Source organism: Aotus nancymaae, unplaced genomic scaffold, assembly GCF_030222135.1.
Source record: "Aotus nancymaae isolate 86718 unplaced genomic scaffold, 86718_ANA_hifiasm-v0.15.2.pri h1tg000017l, whole genome shotgun sequence".
NCBI lineage: Eukaryota > Metazoa > Chordata > Mammalia > Primates > Aotidae > Aotus > Aotus nancymaae.
Window position 1 is genome coordinate 10,991,617 of NW_026988429.1, and position 9,328 is coordinate 11,000,944.

The 9,328-nt window shown below is 46.8% G+C and overlaps 1 protein-coding gene across 1 annotated transcript; it reads left to right on the forward strand.

Annotated features, from left to right (window-relative positions):
* Positions 1 to 338: 338 nt before the first annotated feature.
* Positions 339 to 1,384, forward strand: TMSB10 (thymosin beta 10). Its single transcript, XM_012438987.2, has 3 exons — positions 339 to 429; positions 712 to 826; positions 1,099 to 1,384. Exons 2-3 carry the CDS (start codon positions 727 to 729, stop codon positions 1,131 to 1,133), a joined length of 135 nt encoding a protein of 44 aa, XP_012294410.1. The 5' UTR covers positions 339 to 429; positions 712 to 726; the 3' UTR covers positions 1,134 to 1,384.
* The last annotated feature ends 7,944 nt before the right edge of the window (positions 1,385 to 9,328 follow it).

Consider the following 9,328-nt stretch of genomic DNA (forward strand, 5'->3'; position numbering starts at 1 on the left):
CTACACATCACATCTGCACACACACAAAACCACACACCCTCCCCCACTGGTCCCCACATCCTTTCTGCGGGGTGAGCAGCAGATTCCCGGAAAGGGGGAAATGCAGCCGCAAAAGCAAACCCGGGGGCCTGGCGCCCACCCTGGCGGCTCCTACAGCCCCCACTCCGGGCACACAGTGAGCTGGGGGTGCCGGGCGCCGGAGAAGCCGCGCCCAGCCGGGCTGGCAGCCCAGCGGAGGGCGCGTCAGGGCGAGGAGCCGCCCGCGCTGCCCCCGCCCCTCGGGTGCCAGCACCGCCCCCGCTGCGGCGGGTGAGGGGCGGGGCGGGGCGCGGCGTATATAAGGCTAGGGGCGGGCGCAGCTCTTTTGTCTCTTGCTGCAGCAACGCGAGTGGGTGCACTAGGATCCCGGGCTTGGAGCGGGACCGTACGGTGAGTGCGGCGCCGTGGCTGGGGCCAACCGGGGTGGGGTCGGATCCGGTGCACCGGGCGGGCGCGCAGCAACCGCGATGGGCGCCCTTCTTGGACGGGACGCCAGGGCCGGCGACCACGCCCTGGGACCCAGGAGGAGGGTGCTGGACGCGCCCAGATCCTCGGCCTTGGGGCTGCCGGGCACGCCTTGGCGCGAGTGCCACGTCGAGAGGCGTCGGCGGGGCGCGCGGAGGGGGACGCTGGCCTCCAGCCCCAGGTCAAGCGCCTTGGTTTGTCCACTAGGATTGTTTTAAGAAAATGGCAGATAAACCAGACATGGGAGAAATCGCCAGCTTCGATAAGGCCAAGCTGAAGAAAACGGAGACGCAGGAGAAGAACACCCTGCCGACCAAAGAGAGTGAGTGTGCCTCGGTCTCCCGCGCCCCAGCCCAGCCCCTCGCCCTGCCCTTCCCTTGCAAACCCACTCCTCTACTCCCCATCCGGCCGTTTCCCCTGGTCTGGGAGACCGCGGCCACCCCTTCAGTTTCACAAAGAGCCTTGTGTCTCCCCAGCCCCAAGCTTCCTTCTAAATCCCCACACCTCGTGGGTGCCTTGCTCACACTGGGACGCACTTCGGTTGCGGGTGGGGGTTGCAAGCCCCCTCCAGCGCCTGCTTCCCGCTCTCCACAGCCATTGAGCAGGAGAAGCGGAGTGAAATTTCCTAAGAGCCTGGAGGATTTCCTGCCCCCGTCATCTTCGAGACCCTAGTCCTGATGTGGAGGAAGAGCCACCTGCAAGATGGACACGAGCCACAAGCTGCACTGTGAACCTGGGCACTCCGCGCCGATGCCACCGGCCTGTGGGTCTCTGAAGGGACCCCCCACAATCGGACTGCCAAATTCTCCGGTTTGCCCCGGGATATTATAGAAAATTATTTGTATGAATAATGAAAATAAAACACACCTCGTGGCATGGCTGGCGTGGTCTGAGTCTCTTAGTTGAGTATGCGTGGGCTGTGCCGCTGCAGCAAAGCTCCCCTCGATGGAGTCGAGTTCCTGCCGCAAAGGGGAGGAGGTGGGTCACAGAATGGGCTAACTTGGAGGGACTTTCCAATTTTGGCTTTACCTACTTCTCCAATTTCATGGCTTGTTAGCCGCTTAACTTGCTCGTAAGCAATCCGCGTAAAAATTTAACCCCACTTTGTCTCCAAGTTGCTTTGGAAAATGCTTTTTCAAAAGAGCAGGGTTTCGTTTCGATAAGCTTCGAAAGCCCCACTGGTCCCTTCTGGCCTCCTACTAGCTGACTCAGGAGACAACAGTGATTTTAAAGTCTGGGAGAAAGGAAAGGCAATCTGGAATGTTGGAAATTGGGTGAGGTCACAAAGCCTCCGGAAGGCTTTCTTCTGGAGCTTAAAACAGAGGCGGGATCTAGGAATACAGCTACCGGAACATCAGAACTAGAGGAACCAACACTAGAACTGGGGGAAGGGGAGAGCTTTGTGTGTTATAACCCTAGTTCAGAACCTCCCACAAAAGCACTGGCCATTAGAGGAAGTGCTAGGCTGAGCTGCTACCGCGCAATGCTCAGCAGGAAGGGTGGGGATGTGGTGGGAGCGAGGGAGGGCTGGCGTTGGCGGCGCAGCCCCAAGGGATTACACCTCAAACCAACCAGGAAAAAGGGAACCAGCCCAGGGGGGCGTGACAGTTGGGAACCTGGAGCTGCAGGGCATTCAGAAGCAGAAGAAACAGGTTTATAATTACAGGGGTGGAGTTTTAAGGAGGGAGGAGAGGTCACTGCTTAGCGATTAGTCCCACATTTTTGCCTGGCCCCAAGGGGCTGGGCACTGTGTGAAGTAGTTAATTCGAATGAGGTACAGTCCTTGTCCACAAGGAATTTTAAATCTAGTGGGTGAGATAGGCAGCCACAGCAGACCAGAGTCAGGACATCTAGGCTTGTCAGGGAGACCCATGCCCAAAGACATTGTCTCTGAACTCCTATCTGCACCTCCTTCCTGGTACCTGGACACATACATCACCTCCTCCATTACAGAAATGGAGAAACTTTTTTTTTTTTTTTTTTTTTTTTTGAGACAGAGTCTCACTCTTGTCACCAGACTGGAGTGAAATGGCCTGATCTCAGCTCACTGGAACCTCCGCCTCCCGGGATCAAATGATTCTCCTGCCTCAGCCTGCCAAGTAGCTGGGATTACAGGCATGCAACACCATACCTGGCTAATTTTTTTGCAATTTTAGTAGAGATGGGGTTTTACCATGTTGGCCAGGCTGGTCTCGAACTCCTAACCTCAGGTGATCTACCCACCTCGGCCTCCCAAAATGCTGGAATTACAGGTGTGAGCAACCACGTCCAGCCAAGATTCTTATTAGTTGATATCGGTGACTCTCACAGCAGCCAGCACTTAGTAGACACTCATAAATGCTCACTGAATTGTAACTGAAGTATCACCTGGTCCCACCTGCTACATCTTGGCCATGCTAAAGCCAAGCTGCTATCAGCCCTCCTCCCCCACCGCCTTGTTGATTGTATTTTATTCTATGTACACATTGACAGGACCCAGGCATGGTGACTTGTGGAAGTTCAGGGAAGCCAAACACCTTCATTTCCTTCCCTGAGCCCAGTTCAGGATGCAATCCTATTAAAATAAAGGGAAGTACAGTTAACTCACGACTGAAGCTATTGATAGGAAGCTCTATATTATCCAGATGACAACTGCAGATCTCAGCCAGTTAAAAGATTTTGAATATTGGGTCACTGATTTGTGAGAAATTTAGAAGCTGTGTTCCTGTTCAGCTGAATTCAGCATGCATTTTTTTTTTTAGCACTCGGTACCTATCATTGTACTAGCCTGGGTGATAGAATGAGACTCCATCTCAAAAACAAAACAAAATTTAAAAACCGTATACATGGAAAAACACACAGAAGTGTACATTTTGATGAATCTTTTTTTTTTTTTTGAGATGGGAGTCTTGCTCTGTTGCACAGGATAGCGTACAGTGGCGCCATCTCAGCTTACTGCAACCTCTGCCTGCTGGGTTCAAGTGATTCTTGGGCCTCAGCCTCACCAGTAGCTGGGATTACAGGCACATGCCACCATGCCCAGCTAATTTTTGAATTTTTAGTAGAGACGGGATCTCACCATGTTATCCAGGTGGTCTCCATCTCCTGACCTCGTGATCTGCTGCCTTGGCCTCCCAAAGTGCTGGGATTACAGGCGTGAGCCACCTCACCTGGCCCAGTTCAATGAATCTTCACAAACTGAACACACCCTAATGCTTCCTTCCAATCATATACCTATGTTTGTTCTAACAGCATGTATACATTTTGCCTGTTTTTGAACGTAAGATAAATAGATGCATGACTTCTATTCATGTAGGTAAAGCATCTCTTTATATGAGTCCAGCAACAACTAATTTTGCCCCATTTTCCTATAGACTATATTTGCCAAGAATATAAACTATCATGTAATTGAGGGACGCTTTTTTTTTTTAACTCACAGTTTCACTAAGAATTGTTCACTCTTGCAGAAAATCATTTTACTAATAGAAATGTCCTCTTGGTTTCTGAATGTTTTCATACAATACAATTGTATCATGTCCATCTGAAGCTGCTGGATCATGATAATATTATATATAAGTGAAAACATACATAAAGTGAAGACTACTTCTTTATATACTAGAATATTGTTGTACCATATTACATTAGTCAGCTTTTGATAAGTTTTGCTGCAGTAGCAAAAAACCTCAAAATCTCAATGGCTTACAACAACAAAAATCTATTTCTTGTTTACGTTATACATCAGTCGCTGCTCTGCTCCTGTTCCACATACCTTTTTCATTCTGAGAGCCAGGCTAAAGGAGCAGCCCCTATCTGAGACATGCTGTTGTTATGGCAGAGTCATACGTCTTCTTCTCAGATATGACACTTCCATTCACGTTACGTTGGTCAAAGAGGCACTGTAAATTACAAGCCAACAGGCTAGGATGTATAATTCTATTGTGGGGAAAGCAGGAAATAAGTAGAACTTGTAATACAATTTACTATAATATTAAAATGCATATACCTATCTTTTTTTATAACTTATCTTTCTTTATTTTACATTTACATTCTGGTTAGGGCTTATATTAATTTATATTTTTAATGTGTGTATAGGAGCAGGTAATATTGTCTTTGATTTTCATTTCAGGAAAGAGGAGTGTTATAAAATACTTGATATGTGGCCAGTAATATCGCACCTTTGTAATCCCAGCATTGTGGGAGGCCAAGGCAGGTAGTTCATGAAGTCAGGATTTTGAGATCAGCCTGGCCAACAAAGTGAAACCCCGTCTCTATTAAAAATACAAAAATTAGCTGGGCATGGTGGTGGGTGCCTGTAATCCCAGCTAGTTGGGAGGCTGAGGCAGGAGAATTGCTTCAACCTGGGAGGTGGAGGTTGCAGTGAGCCAAGATCATGCCATTGCATTCCAGCCTAGTGACAGAATGAGACTCCGTCTCAAAAAAAAAAAAATAAATACTTGATATGTAAGAAGAAATTGGTTCTGAGGGATTGGGAACCAGTGGTCCTAACCAATCATAGTCATTCCCTTATCTTTGCCTGTTATTGACTTAAGAAGTGGGGGTTGTGATTCTGGCCAAGGAGACCTGAGAGGAAGCCAATTTACAGCCTTCTTGGAAGATTTTGTTGACTTTTTAAGACAGGCAAGTACAAATGTGGTGATGTGAGAATGTGACACTTGAAAGATGACAGTCATCTGGGGGAAATACTAACATGATAAAGGTGGCAAAGTTTGAAATTAGAAAGAATCTAGGTACTTAGTAAGCCCTTGAGCTGCTGAGTTTTCCTGAAAATACCTTATCTTTGAACTTTTTGTTATGTGAAACAATAAATGTTTCTTTTTTCTTTTTTTTTTTTTTGAGAAAGAGTCTCGCTTTGTGGCCCAAGCTGGTATACAGTGGCACAATCTCAGCTCACTGCAACCTTCGCCTCCCGGGTTCAAGTGATTCTCCTGCCTCAGCCTCCCGAGTAGCTAGGACTACAGGCGCGTGCTGCCATGCCTGGCTAATTTTTTGTATTTTTAATAGAGACTGGGTTTCACCATGTTAGCCAGGATGGTCTCGATCTCCTGACCTCATGATCTGCCCGCCTCAGGCTCCTAAAGTGCTGGGATTACAGGCATGAGCCACAGCACCTGGCCAATAAATGTTTCTTACATTTAGGAAGTATGTAGTTGTGTTTTCTGTTACTTACAGTCAAAGTATTCTAACAATGATCATCTGGAAAGAGAAGAGTCTAACTGCAGAAAGACTAGTTAGTAGGATATTAGAGTAGTTCAGACAAGAGGTAATAAAAACTTAAATCAAGGAAAGACCCGCACATAGTAACATGCTGGCAAATATCTAAGAATCAGCTCAGTTCTGGGTAGAGGTGGGGAGGAGCTGATTTGTAGCATTTGCTGCTTTCTGTGGTGTAAATATTGCTAATTTCAAGCTGCCAACAGTTTAACAACCAACTTGCCTGCTTTCTGAAAATTTAACAATTGGCTCTTTGCAAGCTGCTGCCAGTTGGCTCCAGAACACCACTGACTAAAGCAATAGGAAAGCAGGGCTGATACAAAAGATACTGCAGAGGGAGAATTCGCAAGTATTCAGATTATACAGAAAATTTCAGGAATTGTAATCTGACAGATGGAAAGAAATTTTTATTTGTCTCTATGACTTCATTTTTCTGCTTTGAGTTTCAGAGGGGAAAACTGAAGGATTCTATAACCAGAGCATTTCCCAGAAAGTACGTAGGGAGATACAGTACTGCTTTGGAGAGAGAAGGTGTTTTTTACAAGTTCCCAAGTGGGTATTACAAATTAGTTTTATGGCCAACACACATTGTACGAAGAGACAATAAAACAAGGCCATAATAAAGTTGGTGCTTATGGAGATCCCTGAGAAGAGCAAGGTGAACTTACAAGACATCACAGTATCGTAGAACCTGCATCAAGCAAAACCCAGGAAGTTAACACTTCGGGAAGTGTGGGTAGAAGCACAAAGTGAGAGAACAGCAGGCTGGATTCGTGAGAATCAATGGCTAGCTAGGGCCGAACAAACTGAAGGAGCAATGAAGTTATTAACTGATTCATTGCTTTCTCCATTTATTCAACCAAAATATATTAAGCATCTGCTAAGTACTGGGTAAATGGATTCTGTGTGTGTGTGTGTGTGTGTGTGTGTGATGGAGTCTTGCTCTGTCACCCAGGCTGGAATGCAGTGGCGCAATCTTGGCTCACTGCAACCTCCGCCTCCTGGGTTCCAGCAATTCTCCTGCTTCAGCCTCCCAAGTAGCTGGAACTACAGGCACGCACCACCATGCCTGGCTAATTTTGTATTTTTAGTAGAGACGGGGTTTCACCATGTTGGCCAGGCTGGTCTCAAACTCCTAACCTCAATTTATCTGACCACCTCAGCCTCCCAAAGTGCTGGGATTACAGGTGTGAGCCACCATGGCTGACCACAAAATGGGTTCTTCTTAACCTCATTCTCTCAAAGATAAAATGATCAGATAACTCAGATTAATGACAAAATATGGGGTCATGGAACTATGTATCCTGATTTCAAACAAAAAGGGCACTAAGATGACTTTTTACCTCCCCTGTGAAATTCAGAAGACTGAGCTATCTGAAAGGCAGCACTGTTGACTCAACCCTGACTTTACATTTACTCTGAATTCCTGCAGCATCCTTGTCTATCTCTTCAATATTACATTGGTGTGCTTCATAGAAGTCAACAAGATCAGAAGGACTATTGGTTAGAAGATAAAAACCACTGGCCCTACGAATGCTATTTAAGGTTGTCAAACAATCCACAGCTAGGAATTTTCTCTATATTGTGGGAAAATCTTATTCCCTAGGAAGACAATGCTGCAGGGAAAACCGCTCACTCTTGCATTTATGCAGCCCCAAGACCTTCATCAGAAGCATCTGTAGCTAAAAAGAACCTATTTTTGAGTCACATTTTTTGTCCAAATGTTATCTCCTGCCAAGCTATCCCTTATTTTGTTTCCTGCTACTCAGATTTTCAGGTTTTTTGTTTGTTTGTTTTTGTTTTGTTTTGAGATGGAGTCTCACTCTGTTGCCCAGGCTAGAGTGCAGTGGGGTGATCTCAGCTCACTGCAACCTCTGCCTCCCAGGTTCAAGCTATTCTCCTGCCTCTGCCTCCTGAGAAGCTGGGATTACAGACACCTGCCACTGCACCTGGCTAATTTCTGTAGTTTTAGTAAAGACAAGGTGTCACCATCTTGGCCAGGCAGGTCTTGAACTCCTGACCTTATGATCCACCCACCTCAGCCTCCCAAAGTGCTGGAACCACAGGTGTGAGTCACCACACCTGGCCCAGGTTTTTTGATCTGGCATGTTCTTAGGGAAAAAATGAGTAAGGTGTGTAATTGTATTATGAGTATTATTTGGTTTGTGACAAAAGAGCAAAAACAAAAATAAATTCTATCCAACCTGACTGAATCAAAAAGGATTTATTTACTCATGTACATGAGAAGTCCATGGAGTAGGCTTTGCTTCGGGTGTGGCTGATGGCGGTAGTTAATGACGTCACAGAGACCTGGTTTTTCTTTCTCCATCTCTAAGCTCTGTATCTTCATTCTCAGGCTGACCTTCCCCTCATGGTGACATTATGGCTGCTGCAGCTCAAAAATTACATTCCTCCCAGATATAGGAGCAGCAGAAGAGTGAGAATTTCCCTTTATCCAGTTTGAACAAAAACTCTGGGCCTAACTTTCACTGGCCTGAATTAGTTCAAGTGCCCATCTCCAACCTAATCCCACCGGCTAGGGAAAGGGAAGGCAGAGATTGTTTCAAATCCAGGTCACAGGCTATTTTTTTTTTAATCAGGTTAAAGTTGGCATCACCAATAACGGAATAAACCAACATTACGTACTTCCTGATATGATACACCGAAATGAATCCAGCATCACATTCATGATACTCATGACAAAAAATGCATAGCCTGAATCCAATCATAAGGTAACAACAGACAAAACCAATTTAGAGAACATTATATAAAACAACTGGCCTGTATCCTTCAAAAATGTCAAGATCACAAAAGACAGGCTGGGCATCGTGGCTCACACCTGTAATCCCAGCACTTTGGGAGGCCAAAGCAGGCACATCACTTGAGCCCAGGAGTTGGAGACCAGCCTGGCCAACATGGCAAAACCCCATCTCTACAAAAAATACAAAAGATAGGCCGAACGTGGTGGCTCATACTTGTAATCCCAGAACTTTGGGAAGCCAAGGCCGGAGTGTCACCTGAGGTCAAGAGTTGGAGACCAGCCTGGCTAAAATGGCAAAACTCTGTCTCTACTAAAAATACAAAAATTAGTCATGCATGGTGGCTCACACCTGTAATCCCAGTTACTCGGGAGGTTGAGTCAGGAGAGTCTCTTGAACCTGAGAGGCGGAGGTTACAGTGAGCCGAGATCACACCATTGCGCTCCAGCCAGGGCAATGAGAGCGAAACTCCATCTCAAAAAAAAGAAAAAAAGAAAAAAGAGAGAATGCCGGCTGGGCGCAGTGGCTCACGCCTGTAATCCCAGCACTTTGGGAGGCCAAGGCGGGTGGATCATGAGGTCAAGAGATCGAGACCATCCTGGTCAACATGGTGAAACCCCGTCTCTACTAAAAATACAAAAAATTAGCTGGGCATGGTGGCGCGTGCCTGTAATCCCAGCTACTCAGGAGGCTGAGGCAGGAGAATTGCCTGAACCCGGGAGGCGGAGGTTGCGGTGAGCCGAGATCGCACCATTGCACTCCAGCCTAGGTAACAAGAGCGAAACTCCCGTCTCAAAAAAAAAAAAAAGAGAGAATGTCCTGCCAGACACAGTGGCTTATGCCTATAATCCCAG